General features: G+C 37.0%; 1 protein-coding gene across 1 annotated transcript in view; it reads left to right on the forward strand.

The window, feature by feature from the left end:
- Positions 1 to 18,654, forward strand: part of gpc5a (glypican 5a) — a 175,482-nt gene that overhangs the window by 112,245 nt on the left and 44,583 nt on the right. The window contains exon 7 of the mRNA XM_051898814.1: positions 15,143 to 15,293. Within this exon, the coding sequence (XP_051754774.1) occupies positions 15,143 to 15,293 (151 nt within the window). The remainder of the gene's footprint in view (positions 1 to 15,142; positions 15,294 to 18,654) is intronic.

Here is an 18,654-nt window from a genome sequence, read left to right on the forward strand (position 1 = left end):
CAGGAACAAATCATTCAGGGGTGCATTTCATATGCCATTCTGTTCTGTTGGACAGGCTACATAGTTAGCTGGGTCTTTCCGGAATGGTATTCGGTTGGTTTCAATCTTATTTAACCAATCATGGCCAGTTTGTTTGCTTGGGTAATCATAAATCAGGTACCATGCCTGTTCAACATGGAGTTCCTCAGGGTTCCGTATTGGGCCCAATTTTATTTAGCATATATGCTTCCACTTGGGCAGATCATCAGGAAATATGGTCTTCGGTATCACTTTCGTGTTATTTTGATGGCCACAGTCCTCATGCACTTTTTACTGTATTGAAAAGAGTGGCCAGGATATCAGTATTATACAGGAACGCAAAAGGAGGCATGAGTAAATAATGACTAATTAAAATTTTTGGGTGAACTATTTCTTTGGAAATAGGTACAGTCTATCATGCACAAAGACTTGACATTTGTAGCTTATGCTTCAATAGTTGGATTAATGGTTATTTTTATATATGTATATGAACACAGGGATTGTGTACAGTGGTTTGAAAACAAATATTGAGCATGGTGTGACTAAGAAATAACCAGGTGTGAAATCGGAGATGTTCGCAATGTTCTGAATCTTGAATACTGTTTCCCAACTAGCCCCGCCCACCGTGAGATCTCATTAGTCTAAAATCCCTCCACTAGTCACACATGACACATTTCATGCTCTTATTGATTGATTGTGTCATGTTATGTCATGTCTTCTTGTTCAGCATAAATATGATTTAGACCCATTTATACTCTTCAAACTAACAAACATAGCAAGCCTTGCTTCTGTTTTTTTTTTATCGTCCAGTGTAATCCTGCGTCTGTATGAATTTGATAAGACACGTTGATTCATGCGCCATTTAATCAGAGGTCCAGTAAATGCTTTGTTAATGAACTTTCATGCAGTCAAAAGCACCTGAGGAAAAGCAAACGACAGTCGCTTCATCAAATACCGTTTCAGTCTAAACAAATCAGGCTCAAAATAACAGTGCTGCCGCGTTTAGAGAACATTTAACATTCCGACTCTGTATTTCCAAATATGACTGCGTTTATCTTGTTAGCGAAGCCGCTTTAAAGACATCTGCACATCTGAAAATGTCTCAGCTATTTATTTGTGTACCAGGACGCTTTTATGGTGTTTACCTCCTCTGTTGCCATTTAGATTTAGTGGGGCCATTTTTCACAAATCATAAATGTTTAATGACACATTTACGGGAGCAGGGAAAGCTTATCGACTGTGACATTAATCAGAATTTTTTTTTTTTAATCTGCCGTTGCTCACATCCAGTAAAACCTTTTTCCCCTTACATTTTAGAACATGAATTACTGAACTTGCTATTTTCGTGTATGTTTAACTCGTTTTTAAATAGATTGATTATGTATATGTAATTTGAAACCTGACCATAAACTTTCATCAGATGCATGCCAGTATGATGCATATTTTCCCACCAAATTACATTATTTTAATGAGAAAAAACAACAACAAAAAACTCTAATTTATTCTTCTTATTATTCTTATTATAATTATAAATCAACATACAGGCCATGATGTATACTTAAGTTATGTTTTACAAATATACTTTACAACTTAAATGGTATAGCATTGCCTTTTATCACATTATAGTAATGAAAATTTAAGAAAATAATTTCACGTTTTAACGTTCCACGTTCTTTCTTCCAAAAATAATGGACATTTTCTCGACAGTTTCCATTCATGGGATTTATGACTTTTACATCATATTTTAAACATTATATAATGTTACAGTTATTATTTTTATCAATGAAAATTATTTTTCATTATAAAAATTATAAATAGCTTGTAAACGTTTTGATATATAGTTTACTCTTAAATATACAGATCTTGAATCTCAATAACAGCTTGTAACAGGTCCGTACAAATAATTTTCAACCCCACATATGCAGAATCTGTTCATTTTTTTTCCTGGATTCCTTGTTGTGTTCTTTCCACAGCTGGTTAATTTGTACACCTCCAAAAAACATCCCAAAAAATTCCTTGATCCCTCACGTCCCAGAGCGGCCATCAGTTTCATGTGCTGTCAGCCCTGTTACCCCAAACGCCGGTGGCCCATATTGCATTTGCGTTGTGCTGTGAGGTCACGCTTGCATGGCATCCCTGGCATCCCTGGAGATGAATCCACTTCCTTTACAAATCAGCCTAATCCTGGAGGCGTCCCGTTCGGCCAGCGTTTGCCCCAAGGAGCCGCTAGATAAGCAGCCAGGAGTCCCGAGCTTCGACGTTTTTAATTACGACGAGATCTCATGAGATATGCAGGAAAGGGGGGGCGGCGCTGTAGGCTTTAAAATCGTGTCTCTCCAGCTGTTGTTTGCTGTCAAAGGTGGGGCTGGGACAAGACAGATAGCGGCCCTCCGAGACCCTGAGTGATTTAGGAGATACGTGACCAGAAAGGCCCTGTTAGCTTGCATTGGTGCTTATATAAAAGGCACCTCCGTCTCATGCTTATCTATGTGTGATTGTCGTACTGGTCTAATGCATCATGCCTGCAAGAATGCTCATATAGACGAGATAATGCACAGATCATGACTCAAACGTCATGGTTTACTGTACTGTGGTCGCGTTTCATATTATTCTACTACTCACAGACATAAATACGGATAGATAAGCGCACACATAGTAAGGAAATAATACTCCAGCAGCATTAGCAGAACAACCAAAGCATCTCTCAGTGGTAAGGCTGTGAATCATTGAGAACTAGATTTTATACTGGCACTCAATGATTTTCATGACATTTGATTTATCGGTGGTTCTACTAGAATGTCTGCATATTTCTACTCAAGCAGACAAAGCACTATAATATATGCAGTACTGTATATGCACTGTAAAAAAGTAGTAACCTGCCAATTGTTACGTTAAAGAGCTATTTCTACCTGATCTTACCCTTAAATTTTGTTTTGATGGTGTAAAATATTGCAGTAATATATTTAGGTTGATTCAGTTATCAGATTTTTGGAAAAATACTTTGTTTTACAAATTTTTACAGTGAATGACATTACATTATTGGCAGATTAGTATTAAATGATTAATTTACAGCAAAACAAAACATAACATCTATACTTTCATGTCCAAAAACATTATTTTTGTCTTACATTCCATAATAAACTCAGACGAGCTCAGTACAGACTCATTTTCTGTCAGTTTATTTTCTTGAATTTAAATGAATACAAAGGATTGTGGGTCATTTAAGGCCGCGAAGGATATATCCGATGTGTCCTTCAAAACAGGCCGAAAGAAGAATGCGAAACAAAGGCCTTCCAAGGATCCTGCCGAGTTATGCAGCCTTCATAGGATGCAGCCTTCTGTTTGAGAAGCATCTGTTGAGTCATCCATTAGGTTGATTCGTTTAAAAACACGGACTCATAATTCAGTAACGAAACATTACTGTGCTGCTTGGAGACGTGCAATGGCTCTACTGTGGATTTTTTTGGAAGTTGGAGCTATTTCCGTTGGTGAGTCTAAAATGTAAGTCACCTTATTAACTTCTTGTTTATTGAACTGTTTTAATATCACATTTGCAATAGTGCTGATACTCGGAAAAACAGCACTGAGACCCCATTAATTTCTGACCCTGGTGTATGCGGTGTAATGGCGGGCAGCTGGACTCTTTTTTTGAGCACAAGCCCCTTCTGTTGCCAGTCCCATTTCAAGTGAAACTGGTGAAACATACAAAGGCCGCTACAGGCCTGGTTGAGTATAAGAGAGTTTAAATTTATGAGTATAAATTTCCAGGTACTATCATGGAAAGTGCATTTAAAAAAGCAATCTTAAAAGGTAATGGTAAGTCATGGACATTTTTTATAGTAAATGTAGTCATCCTACTGACAGTTCACTGGTAAATAGAAAATAACCCTTGTAAATTGCCGCATTGAAGTAAACATAAATGAAGTAAAATCATGTAAGAATGACATCACAAATGTTTTACACAGAAATTTGTGATTGTGAATCACAAATGAGGCAAAACAAATTACTCATTAATACAAAAAAGTACAGGCTTTAATGTTCCCTTGATCGTATGTACTATATGCAAGCAAACATTTAGTTGCTGATAGCTGGTTGCAACCATTATTGCAATGTGTGTTGTACAAGTTTGTTGATACATTAATAGATCAATTCTTCAAACCCTTCCTGTAAAAGGTAAGACCTTGACAACAAGATAAAACGATCCATGTTTCATCCATTCATTCAGCCCCCTTCAAGGGAATTGCATGCAACTGTGGTGGGAGTTTTAATTGGCCGGTTGCATTGCAGCAAAATCTCCCAGTGCACCTCGTAACGGAATCTTCATATGTGCGCACGGCAAGGTGCACGTCGCCTTCAGAGAGCTCTTTGGCTTAGCTAATGGGGTTATTGATCATTTTGACACAGCCGACATTTCTATAAGCCCCATGAAAGGCCTGCTCAAAGTGTAGCGCATCACAACCGGAATGCATTTAGATTACTTCATTGCAGTTCTGAGCGGCCAGTGCCTGAAGAAGATAGCATTCTCAAATGTCCCATCATTGCTGGCCTTTAAAGGACACTTTTTTAAATATTTGTCACAAAACTCTTTATGCTGCTTCTCTTTTTCCCCAGCCCTGCTGCCAGATTACCCGTGAGCTCTGGCTTCAGGTGCAGAAAAATCCCATTGGCCGACCTGATGAGGTGCCGGCAAGGAAATTCAAGCTCTTCTGAGAAGTAATAAAGCAATCTGAATGTCATCTCTATATTGGCTTTAGAGGTTATGGAGAACTGTCCCACAGAAAGGCCATGGCCACTGCTAAGAGTCTAGTGTAGAGTTCTCTAGTGCTGATTTATTGTGCTTTAAATTGAATTAGCTAATGGTAATAAAAACATATTTAAAGCTGTAGACTACTGATATATTCTTACACTTTCGTATAAAAGTAAAATAATAAAATAAAAAATTACCACTGTGACATGTCCCGCACAAGGCGTGCTTGCGAAGGTGGATCTTGACCGTCATTATCGGACTCTGGCTCAAGATTTTTGAACATGAAATCATGTAAATGAGCACAATAGGGGCCCATTAATGGTTGGTGTTTTTTGGTGTTTGGTTGGATGGTTTATACATTCATTCATTCATTCAAATGGATGGATTTAAAATATTTCTTCAGACATTCAGGTTGTAATATGCACGCCGTACCATAGACATTGTGTGCAATGTAAAATTCCAATTCGATTGTCAAATTCAAGGAAAACCTCTTCTGATGGCATTTGAAATGAATGGTAATATATATATATATATATATATATATATATATATATATATATATATATATATAATTTTTTGTTAAATTGAAGAGCTAATCTAAACAGCCCATTTGGCGGTGCCTGAAAACATGTTGTTGTCATGAGTTTGTTTGTGAACAGTATTTTATTTCACCTATAGTCAATATTTTCCTCCAAAACTAAAATGACTCTGAATCAAATCTGGCAGCTGACCTATACTTTGTATGGTGTAGTTCTTGTTGAAATCATTCTGAACTCTCTCGACCCTGCCTCACATGTAGAATAAATCAATGTACCTGTGGCCAGCATCATAATTAAGGCTCTGACGAAGCTCTTTCATTTACTGAAGCAGGGCTAATAGGCTTGTCAGACTGTACGATAAATCAGCCGTCAGCCACGTCAGACTCGAGCGCTCTCCCAAAGCTGCCTGCCACAATCAACCTCTGTCAAATAAAGCCGCTTTGTTTCGTGCCTTGGGGAAACGGGGCGAGATTAGGTCTTTGATTGACACGCATTGGGTCAAAAGGTGCTCTTGTGTTGTTGGATTGCAAAACAATTATATATCATCTCACCCGGCCTGTGCTCTTACTTATTAAAAGAAAACTACATGTTGAGATATGGATGTTGATACATAGCCACCGAAGGTAATTAAATAGGTTTTTCATAATGCTCCTCAATAATTAATTGCACTAAAATAAGACAAACATTTCTGCAATCTCCTGTCACTGGTTTGCAAAATGTTTCTTATTGCAGCTGTGTTTAGTTTTAGTCTGTTCTCATGAAGAATAAAGGCTAATGCAGTAATTGTGAGCGTGTGTGTGTGTGTGTGTGTGTGTGTGTGTGTGTGTGTGTGTGTGTGTGTGTGTGTGTGTGTGTGTGTGTGTGTTATTCGAAATTATAAATCAATTTTGAATGACAAATAAACATTTAGCAATGAAAGTCCCATTTGGTTGAAGAGGAAACCGATTATGCTGTTCCAAGATGGTTTGCAGAATGTGAAGAGATGAATGTGTCAATGCGTCTGATCGAATGGTCTTTGTTAGGCATTCTTAAGAAATAGCATAAGAAAGAACATAAGAAACAGCTATACAGTGATCGTGGATGCTGTAGCAGCTCAGGTGATTTGGTTTTGAAAGAATTTAATGAGAAATGTTTGAGTTCATATCACGATCTCTGACATTTGATTGCAGACGTTTTTGAGATCTTTTCTGATTATGTGAGATATCTGGTGTCTTTTTCTCTGAGACGATCGATCTGAGGAGCAGAAGACTTAACCTACATGAAAGTCTCAGTTTGCGCTCTAGGAGAGAGCCTTCAGGTTTAAGATTCAGTAACTAAGTCAGTAATGCACAGGATTAATATTAGCAGGAAGTGGAAACACAAACAGTCGTGAACATTGCAAACATTCACTGGCAGTTTGGTGGCATTCAAGAGGAGATTCGCCGCTGTGCCCTTCATGACTGACAGTCAATGGTGTCATGGTTGGTGGTTGCAATCCAACACGAATGATGAAGGAATTTAGTCTAAATCTCATCCTCAGCGGTGGAAGTATGGGCGGAGCTCCATCCCATGCCCCCATACTCCACTAAATACCTTCCTCAAAATGATATAGCCGGCCAGACTCTCTTTTGGCCTCAGGCTTCGGGGCAATGTTGGCATCATGGCGGGCTCGGGCTCCGCATCTGCAGTGGGCTCAGGCTGTGGTGAGGTGATGTCCTCCTCAGCGGGGCAGACGGGGAATGCAGATTCACAATTCACCAGCACTCACTCCACATAGGTGGCTAATGTCCCTCCAGGACCATCACCGGGCAGGAGTCCCTTACACCACTCATTTAAGCTAGTCTGAAAAAACCCACATAGGGAGCAGTCATGGAAAGTGGTAAGGCACGTCTAAAAAATCCCTTGTGTGGTCCTGGAGGGTATGATGTCCATATTTTTACTCATTATAGGGTCAACTGAACCGACCATCAGCTGAACAAAACAGGGAGTATTTATAACTAAAATAAACAGGTGGGGGTAATCAGTAACCTTAATAACAAACTGGCATATGCTGGGAAACTAGGTCAATTAGCAATGACAGGGAACACAGGAAAACAGGAACAGACCAGAACCAAACTAAAACACAAATGAACTAACAGAACTAAACAAGACACATGTGACAAATGGTGGCCTGTCATTGTTTTCAGCCCATTATTACAGCTACAAAGAGAATCCAGAGAACCACCCACTAATAGTAGCTTTAGTGACAGTAAATGTCAAACAAAAGCCTACAAAGTGTACATTAGGGCACATGGTCAAGGCCAAGGCGATCGAAATTTGTAGACCTTAACATGTTTACAAGCCCAGTAATACTTTAGTGCCTCTAAATTATTGTTATTATATTTAAGTAAAATGTCACTCTATTCTTCAGGGCATTATTGGATAGTACTTAAAAGTGCTGCTGTTTTTTTGTAATAGAAGTTATCATTAAACTCCCATTATTTATTATCTGTAAGGACTGTTGGGTCAATAAGATAAATAGCTTTTTCTGATCCAACCGTAATCTCTGGAGCATATTCCAATGCCACATTAATGCAATATATTAAAGTAGTATAATCCTGCTCAAGAATATCAATTAACAGCCTTTTGCAGAGTTTTAGTAAAGCTACATAAATAAATGTAATTCACCCCAACCAGCTCCAGCAAAAAGTACCATGGTTATTCCATGTCTTTGGACATGTAACATGACATTACTATGCTTTCTGGACATGTACCATGGTCCTATGGGAGCTGGATTACAAGTACCTTCAAGTTCCATGTAAATACCATTGGCATTCATTTCAGTTTCAAAGTATCACCATCCCATCTCTGCACCATGCTACGACCGCAGTATTTGCTCTAAGGGAAGCCGTAAGGTTCTGCAGTGCTTACATTAGCGCACCGCTCAATACTACACAATAGGCTGTACAAGGATCCTGAATTATAGAACATACATATAGAGCACTTCTGAGTGTTTCATGAGGTGCAGCTCTGTTTTTGTAAAGATCTAAGTTAGGCGCCAGACATAAAAAATTTCAGCTGTCTCACAAGCTAAGCAGAGCCGAATTGGATTTTTGAGCTGTGAAAAGTGCTTCATAAGGAAAGACAGGCATTACTTTTACTTTTGTTCGAGGCTCAATTGAGCATCTCAACTAGTTCTTCCACTGCCATTCACTTTCCTCTTTATTTTTCTGCGGTCCTTTAGCTTAAATTAATGACAAATATTGTCTCCATCAGTCTCCATTTGTATAGAAAGAATTTTAAATCAATATCCTGTGTGTTTGTGTAATTACTGGTAAATTATTTTAAATGATGGTCACATACACTTATGCATGAATTGACAGATCAGTCAGACTGATTTACTGCTATTGACAAGCATATCAAACTTTCTGTTCTATATTTATGCACATGTACGCATGCATACTAAAACTTAAACACAACACTCCTGGACATAAAGCAATGTCTGCAACCCGTTTTATGTTAGTAATGTGATGCATTATTAAGTAAAAAATTGAAGATACGAGTGGTTTATTTTTTCCTATTTGATCATGAAAAGTTCTTAAAAATCTTCCCCTCTTCTGTAACTATCAAATTTGAAATTTGGAAAAAAAAAAATAAATAAATAAATAAATAAATTACTCAATCATAAAGACAGTCACTTGTTTTGTTGCTGAGTGAATCAGTTTTTTTTTAATGAATCGGTTGAGGGAGTGATTCAGTGACACACATGCTGCATGCCTATTCACATACTATCCGCCCTAAATAGTATTCGAAATTAGAATTAGTGTGTCCCAAATCATATAGTATGTTGAAATGAGTATTCCAAAAATACCCAGATGATGTACTTCCGAAGTGCTGGTCCAAGCACACTCTAAAGGCTAAAATTGTCCACAACCCATTGCGTGTTGGATGAGGATTCAATTACTGTAGAACAACAAAAACGAATAAAAAGTGTTAAAAAACTACAAACATGACGGATGTTCAATATTCAATGTTATGTAAAGGGTGAAAGGATTCACGTAAATAAGCAAAAGAGCTGTCTGTTAAAGATGCAATAATGATGAATTAGTATGTCCCAAAGCTTGCCTACTAGTCTGCTACACACTCAGAAGTATGGACTTTTTCTTCACAAAAACAGTGCATGCTTTTAGGACATAGTATAAGTAGGTACATTGGGATGCAGCATAATTTTTCAATCCTGAATGAATCTGTGTTTTGAGTTAATCATTTATTTAATGAATCAATTATTCACTCATAAAGACAGTCACTTGTCGCTACCTGGTGTAACTATGTAACCCCCAGAAAAAGTCTTACCACTAATTATATTAGCATATACTATATAACATATATTGTTTTGTTATAGCGCACAGGTTGTGTACTTCTGGGTGTTAGACTGATTTTATGGTTCTTTTAGATAAGCTCAAATTCCCATTCACATTCATTGTATGTGTAGATAAAGCAGCTTAGGCATCCTGCTTAACTTTTTGCAATATCTCCTTATGTGTTTTCTTAGAAAATGAAAGATCATATTAGTTTTAAATAACATCAGGGTTAGAAATCATTTAAATTTGGGGGTGAACTATTCCTTTAATTTCTCTTCCATTAATTTTCTGCTGGTTTGGGCAATAAATGTTTTATGGTTCCCTGAACATGAGCAAGAATTTTTATCAGCTTTTTTTTTTTCTTTTTTTTTTTTTTTTTTCTGTTAGGATAATTAAGGAAGATTGTAGCAATAAAACTGAAAAAATAATATATAATTTAGAATTGAAAGAATTGCTTAAATGTCTTAAAAATAGTGGCACAATGCAAAAAATATAAATGGTCATAAAAGTATTTTTTTATGTCTTAAAGGGGACCTATTATGCCCCTTTTTACAAGATGTAATTTAAGTCTCAGGGGTCTCCAGGGTGTGTCTGTGAAGTTTCAGCTCAAAATACCTCACAGATCATTTATTATACCATGTTGTAAAAGCCCATTTTGAGTGCTGTCAAATACATACAAGGTTGTCAAAAACACACAAAGTGCACTTAAAAACAGTCGGTTATGTCTGTGAACGTAAACAGCAGTGACAGAAATCACATGTGTATATTAGATCTGTGGTGCATTCCCTTTAAAAAATAAAACTAATCCACTGTCTTTTCAGCGGCTCAGATGTCAGGAGTAAATGAAGATTCACTCTTACATCCAACATCCTCAATCGCTTACCAGACATTCATGTCGCTGCAGCTGCTCCGGCGTCGAGACAATGGCAGACTGTGTACAACTCACTCAGGGCGGGGTCTATGCTAATACAACAGTGTCCATCAACAGTTGTGGGTGGGGCCTGTACAAAGTGATGTCACTTTGTACATAATCTGCAAATGAGACACTGCTTATGATTTATGGAGATAAGGAGTGGGTGGATTTTTATCATAATAGGGTGGTTGTGTACACACTGCTGACACACATTTATGTTCAAACCATGTAAAAGTGAATTTTGCATAATAGGTCCCCTTTAATATTTTGTGTATAAATAACCCTCAGTATCTCGTTTGTCAGAGCAGTGTGTCATGTACAGTATGTGATGCTAAAAGGCTCATGGCTGAACTTTAATCTCGCCCTCTTTTTGATGATGCCATTGATATTTCAGTGACATAAAGGTTGTGATGCCAAAAGCAAAGGTATTTCTTGGAAGATAACCAGACTTCATAGAAATGTAGTTGGGATTCACATACAGTAATCTTCACACAAGATGACATTGCTTCTCCAGAGATATACTTTTTACTTTCAGGTCTTGAAATCATTCTTAATCTTTTTCTTTTTCTTTTTCTTTTTCCCCCTCAGCAAATTCTTCAGAAATGTATAAAGTCATCTCAAAGACAAATGGAATGGGATAGCTTCTTACTAACATGAACGTCAGTGACTGCAGTGTTTTGGTTACTAATAAACATGAGAATCAGTCTAATTCCTGATATTTATGGAGATGATAGTAGATAATTATTGTGTTTGAATAAACTCAGAGTGACCAGCATGCTTGCCATACCTACTGCATTAGACAGAGTCGTGTTCTGCAGTGAATCATAATGATTACGATTTTTAAGATTAAGAGTTTTTTTGAAAGCCTATAAGGAATCGTTCAAGAATCTTGCAAGCTGGAAGTGGAAATCCTACTATTGCTAGCGGCTTTTTACTATGGTCTTTAAGCAGATCAGTTGGGAGCACCTCAGATCACATAATTAATATTCATGAGCCAAGCTGATAAGTGTTACATGATGCTCACTTTTCAGATTATTTCTATGCCCCTGGTTAGAAGCAATAATGAATTTGAGTGGTTTGCCTGACAGCTAAATAGATGTGTTCAAATTAAGATAATTGTTCTACTTTGTCTGGCCATTTCCTTGTTTGTTTGATGTTTCTGCAATTGTTGTGTGCAAGTTGCACGGGAGCTGGATTGTGAAAGTTTCAACCACTGCAGGTAGCCGACTAACCTCAGGCAGTCAATCAAACCGTGGAGGAACATTGAGGATTCCTCGAGGAACAATGCACCTCACCGTTAGAGGAGAACGTGGTCATTCTACAGATAAGAGACTGAACATTTTTACCTCAGTGAGATAAAGGCCTTCGGTGCTTCAGGCTTTCTGGTTACGGTCGGAAAGAAAATTACAGAAGGGTAACATATATTTGCTACAGGCTTGACTGAAAGTAATTTATGCATTTGCATGCAGCTGTTTTTGCATTATTTCTTTTTCTGCCTGCGTGCCTCAGGAGAAACATCCAAAGCACTTTTTATAGCAAAGGACATATTCAATAAAATGGGAATAGACTGAGGTCATTCTGAAGAATCTACTTTATTAAAGCGTAATGGGAATAAATAAATGAAATGTATATATGGGCCATTCTACAGAATTGGTGCAAACTGCTGTCCCACAACCAAAAAACACATTTAAAAAACATTTAAGTATTCAAATTTTAGATGTTTACTAAGATCCTTCTATTATCTATTGAATCCCACAATAATATTTAACATATCAGTAAGCTTAATATATATGTATATATAAAATCATCATTAATTGGGTACTTTCAATTGGGAGGTGGCTTTCCCGAACCCTGACCCCTAAATTTCAACGTGTGAAAATTATATTGAAATAATTGCACTTTTTCCATTGTTGTTTTTAAAAAAATATATTTTTGTTTTTTAAAAAATATAAAAAATATATGTAAAAAATGCATTTTTATGTCACTACCAAAACAGTGTATGTTTTAGTCCATTGGCTGAGTCTGATTTTAACCACACCCCTACATCTCTTTCATAGTAGATAGATCCCATCATTTTGTGTTAAATGTGTTCAAAACTCTGAAAATCTGTGTGTAACTTTAAGAAACGTCACTACCAAACATTAAATTTAGTGTTTGTGTGTGTACAACTGTTGAGAACTGCTAGCTAACCATGTGCTGGTTATTATCTTTGAGCTAGGCTCAAAAGTATCTAAAATTGTCACTACCGAAAGAGTCACGACCGAAACATGTCATCATTGTTTTGGTAGTGACAAAAGGGAACATATAATAATTTATTTGGGGGAAATAAACACAATTTTAGTACAGTTATGCAAATCATTAGTATTTTAATATGTTTCAGTTGTGTTTTAGTATGTAAGTTAAAATTCTGTAATGTGATGTGGTGGCTACCAAAAATGTACAGTCACGACCGAAACATGGGATGCTTTGTCGAACATAAAGTATATTAAATTATCAACTAAGATGTTATTATAGTGTTTGGTTCAATATTCAAACTAATGAATCCTTAACTTTGAAATCAGTATGATAAACTTTATGCCTTTTACAAAGACTAGATTCAAAATTAATAGGTCAATGTAACCTTTCTTAAAAAATGATTTATTATTGTGTTTCGGTAGTGACAAATTTGGGGAGAGGAAAAATTTTCCAAAACTTTCTGAAAATACAATATGAGAATTAACTGTATAATTACTAGAAATGTGTACCTTGGATATTATACAATTTGCATACATACAAAATTTGTGGAAAAAGACATTTTTTTCAAGATGTTTCCAACTCTGACTTTGAACCAATTCTGTAGAATGGCACATATATAAAATAAGGTGAATTTATATGTTTGCACAATAAAAAAAGGCAAAAAAAAAAAAAAAAAAAAAACCTTTTTGAATCAAACATTGCTCTGTTCATTGACTATGTTCAATACTATCATACATTAATGCATACTTACTTTTTTTTAATAGTATGCAGTATGAATCTATACATTCAAACTGTAGTATGCTACATTTGGTACATGATTTCAATATGTTGCATGTTTAACTCAACGAGAGGCATCCAGATGTCTTGCCTTTTGCATTTTTAATCAAAACAATTTTGGCAGTCAGACTAAATAATGTGTCAAGAAAGAGAAAATGCTGTTATTATCTTTTCTGGATGACATCTAGTTATCCTTTCAAGAAATAATTATGGTTATTTTGCATTGTTTAGCTAGTTTTTGTAAAAATGTCACCTTTTGGCAGTCAAATAAAATAAAGAGTGCAGAAAATTGTTGAATATATCACCTGTATCATTTGTCACACTGGAATTATGAAGTTAAAGCATTGCATTGTAGAATACAGTATTCCAAACAGTGTGCTGTGCTGATGTTGGCATCTGGGTCATCCATTCATACAGAAAAAAAAAATAAAAAAATCATACATACTGCAATAATAGCATGTGAAATATAGTATTCCATTCTGAAACATAGTCAACCATCCACCAAAAGTTTCCATTTTAAGTTTAGTTTTGCGTGTCAATTCGATGCGACCTCTAAGCGTGTGAGTCGCAGTCACTCATCCGTCATGGCTCTGCTAATCCATTAGTTCAGCTACTTAATCGGCAGATATTGAGCCACTACAGCTGCTAATTACCACAGACAATTGCAACAGCCCAGTGCTCTCTACCTGATAAATACAAAGCGCTTTCAATATCTGAGTGGTTGTCTTGCATTTCAATTAGATAATTAAATGTTCCTGTAGCCTGAACGGATATGGCTCAAGTGCACTCAGAGTTTGTAATTGCTGCTAACCCATCCTAGCTTGTGCAAAAGTTAGCTTTGAGGGTAACTGAAGGACATCATGTCAAGGCACAGATCTCAGGAGATGACATTGCTGTCATTATTGTCTTTGCAGAGAGGTTGTTTGAATACTGATTATAACCACAAATGTAGAAGACAACAGGTTGCTCAATTAGCGAATAGAGAATATAATGTTTCCATTATATATATATATATATATATATATATATATATATATAAATATATATATATATACAATCAGTCATATTTTTTTTTTCAGTAACAGTATTATAATGCACAGTAAAAAATGGATATTAATTTTGAGATTTGCTAAAGATTACATTTAACAATGTTATTCAAATACAATTAATGTTTTTATAGATTATTTTTAAGTAACAGTAAAGATAATCAAAATGTAAAAATGGGGGAAATTAACATGCAAAATTAAATGTCCAATATCGATTAATAATAATTAAAAAATATCTCCAATATCGGCCAAAAAATGATAAAGTACCATTAATATTTGTTTTGTAGCAAAAATCCTTTGTTTGTGTGTGTGTGTGTGTGTGTGTGTGTGTGTGTGTGTGTGTGTGTGTGTGTGTGTGTGTGTGTTTAACGGGTGTATTTAATCAAATCTGGTTGGTTGTTTGTGGTCTGAACAGCAAAAGAAATGCATGAAATCAGATCAGATTCTGAACCACTTTAATATGGGGTTTGAAATCTGATTAAAGTCAATTAAAATAAATACTGAAATTCTGAATTCTGAAGTTTAAACATGTCTTGTATGTGTTCCAGCTGTTGCAGGGCAGGTCAATCCCAAAGCTGGGCACCCTGGACCGAATCGAGACAGGAAGTGGAGACGGATACAGTGGAGACTGTGATGATGAGGACGGATGCTGGGGATCGGGGGACGGAGCGGCCGAGAGGAGAAGAATAGTCAATATATGTAAGTTTTTATCTCAAATGGATAGATTTCGCCTAACTTAATAGTTTCCAATTTGAAAAGATGAGACTGAACACGCTTGTAAGACGTTTTTGAGTGTTGGACTCGAGTCCAGTGTAGATGCACTAAGGGAGATGAACACATTTAATGGTTAACACAATCTCCTCTTGTTAATTGTAGACCTTCTAATCAAATGCTTGGCTTTTTGTTCCTTTGTACATCATAAGTCAGAGATAACAAGTAGGAAAAACCACATCCAACGTTTGAATGGAAGGCGGAATTAGATCAGACTTCCATTGACGCTTGATATCAGAGTGTAATTAAGTGGCAAAATTAAGGTCAAGCATACAGAAACATTTTTCCAGACATTTCCTCCTCCAAATGAATTATGCAATCAAGAATAACGTGGTTGTAAAAAAGTGGAACAAATCAAAGTGGCCATCTGGTAATTACTTCATCTTCCGGAGGGGATTGGATCTCTGACCCGTGGCCCGCTAAATCAACCTCAAGGGCTGCGTGCTTCTCTCTCCAAAGCTCCTCTATCTCCAGTATGCTCGTCTGATTAATCGCCCCACACTTTTTGTCTAGATAGGGGCGTTCTGGGTCATCTAAACGTGCCGTTGCATCACAGCGGTATTTCCCTTTCCCCCTGTCAATCTGCCGTACTGTGTCAGCGCCGCCTCATGCCCCTCTCATAATTCATGGGACGCTGTGACGATGCGCTCATTTATCACAGTCTTTCCCCGCTCATCCTGCTGTATGGTCTTCCATCCAAAACCATGTCACGCCTCAGCCGTTGATGCACCGCCCGTTACGACTGTCAATGAGTTACGCAGATGGGGGTTCTGCAGTCAGCAGTCATGCTTTCTGTTTGCATCGAGACATGTTAACAGCTTACGTGACAGTTAGTGAGGGGAGACTTCACTGTCGTCATGGTGTGTCTCTGTTCAGATGACAAATACTGCTTGTGTATTCTGCCAAAAATCCCTTTGTTAATCAGTATCTTAATAGTATTTCTTACCTTATATACAGGGCTTGACATTAACGCCCACCAACCTGCCAAATGCGGGTGTATTTCAGCAGTGGCGTGTAACACAGTCACTCCTTACTAGCCACTTTTGATGGTTGAATTTTATATATAATATATAAATTTTTCAATTGTAGTCTTTTAAAATGGCATCTAAAATAATAAACTAAGTGCAATGTAGTGTCAAAAATATAGATTTTTCAATACATATTGATACTGAAATATCTGAAATGCTTCCAATACTCATTATCAACAGAATAAATACACGATATCAGCTGCACTTTCTCTCTCTCATCTCTCCGACAGCCAGTTGACACACAAAACCGCCTCCCCTCACTCACTTGTTTCATTTGCTCTGGATGAATATTGTTGATATTACAGGGCTTAAAACGGACGCTCAGCACCTCGTTACGCTCCTGGCGTTTAAAAAACGTGGGCGGCGGTTCCATTGAAAACAATTGGAAAAGTACGCTAGCAGCTGGAAAAAACGCTTTGGTGGACACAGGGCCTAAGAACTGTTCACTAAAAGGTTCTTTGGGTATCCAAAAATGGTTCTTCTGGTGCCATCGCTGTGAAACTCCCCCTTTTTGAACCTTTATTTTTAAGAGTGTATGTTCTGGTGCAGCTGAATTTTAGATCTAAAATGATTTGTTGCTCAGCAAGAGTTGCTGAAATACTAAAATATTCAGTGGTTTACAGTCTCTTTCGATCTCTCAAACCCTAAAGCTCCTGATATATGGGAAAGAAAATAAAAAAACAGGGGGGGGGGGCATCAGTCTTGCCATTTCTTACCTGTCACTTAAAACCATTCGCTAGTGATGCACAAAAATCACAACTTACTTGCAGATATAAAATCTCTCTCTCTTTCTCTCTCTCTCTTTTTTTTTATTTATTTTTTTTTTTTATGATTGGTATTGAGCTCCTGCCTCACACTGAAACATATCTGTGAGTGCCGAGACCGAGCTTCAGCGGGTCATACCGAGGAGAAATAAAGAAAGAAATACAATGGAGACAAACGCAAGCGCTGTCTTCTCTCAGTGTAAAAGTAGTAAATAAAATATTAACAGACGTGAGGCGTGTGATTCTGGCTCAATGCGTTGGAGTCTTCGCACAAAAGGACAACCATGTCAATGTCACCTGCGTGCGTGCGTTCCCTTGTTTGGCAGCGAATCCAGACGCTGCGTACTTGGTATGGAAAACAAAAGGCGTCAGCGAGACGTATCGACAGGGAGTCGCATTGATCTCCAGTAAGGAGACACAATGAGAGGAAGTGCAGGCAGGTCCCTTCGGTGAGCACTTGTTAATTAATAGCCTGTCTCAGGACGGGATTACATGATATCGCCCAGTGGCTCTTCATCGAGAGCTAACAGTTGAAGGTGATCTTTTGCACCTTATGAGCTGTAATGATCCTGTTGTATTTAAATGGCTCCTTTAATGGACCGGGGTGCTTTTGGGGCACTTCAGTGGCCAATTATGGCATTCGAAGCTCATGATACACTGCTCATCAGGCCATTTACAGTGGTTATATAGCATGAGAGGTGCTGTAGCACGGATTGCTTGCCGAAAAAACAACAGGTCATGACAGTGAGATGGGAATTGTTCTGTAGTCCTTTTAAGGAAGCAATAATTGGGAGTAACTTCATAGCCTACGAAACAACAATACTAAACAAACAAACAAAAAATAAATACTATTACACTAAGCTCTTTAAAATAAAATGCCATTAATTGCAGCAAGTCTGAAGTAGGAACATGTATCTTTAACATGTTGTCAGGGGTTCTCACTTCATTTCGAGTCAGACATGGCTGAAATTACTGATAACTAAATTCTGTAGCTGTGTTTTTGAGTCTTTTTGTGAAAATTATATATTTATTGGTCCGTCCATCCATCCATCCATCCATCCATCCATCATCCATCCATCTCTATTGTCATTTTTAAATAAAGTAAAAGTCTGTATCTATCTATCCATCCATCCATCTCAATTGTCATTTTTAAATAAAGTTAAAATCTATCTATCTATCTATCTGTCTATCCATCCATCCATCCATCCATCCATCCATCTCTATTGTCATTTTTAAATAAAGTGAAAGTCTGTATCCATCCATCCATCCATCCATCTTTATGGTCATTTTTAAAGTTAAAATCTATCCATCCATCCATCCATCCATCCATCTCTACGGTCATTTTTAAATAGTTAAAATCCATCCATCCATCCATTTGTATTATTCTTTCCTGGATTCAAATTTGAATTGACAATTTCCAATCCTGTTTTTTTTTTTTTTTTTTTTTTTTAACTAATTAAAATTTAATTCAAATTCAGTAACTGAATTGAAATGTAA

This window comes from Ctenopharyngodon idella, chromosome 1 (assembly GCF_019924925.1).
Source record: "Ctenopharyngodon idella isolate HZGC_01 chromosome 1, HZGC01, whole genome shotgun sequence".
Lineage (NCBI taxonomy): Eukaryota > Metazoa > Chordata > Actinopteri > Cypriniformes > Xenocyprididae > Ctenopharyngodon > Ctenopharyngodon idella.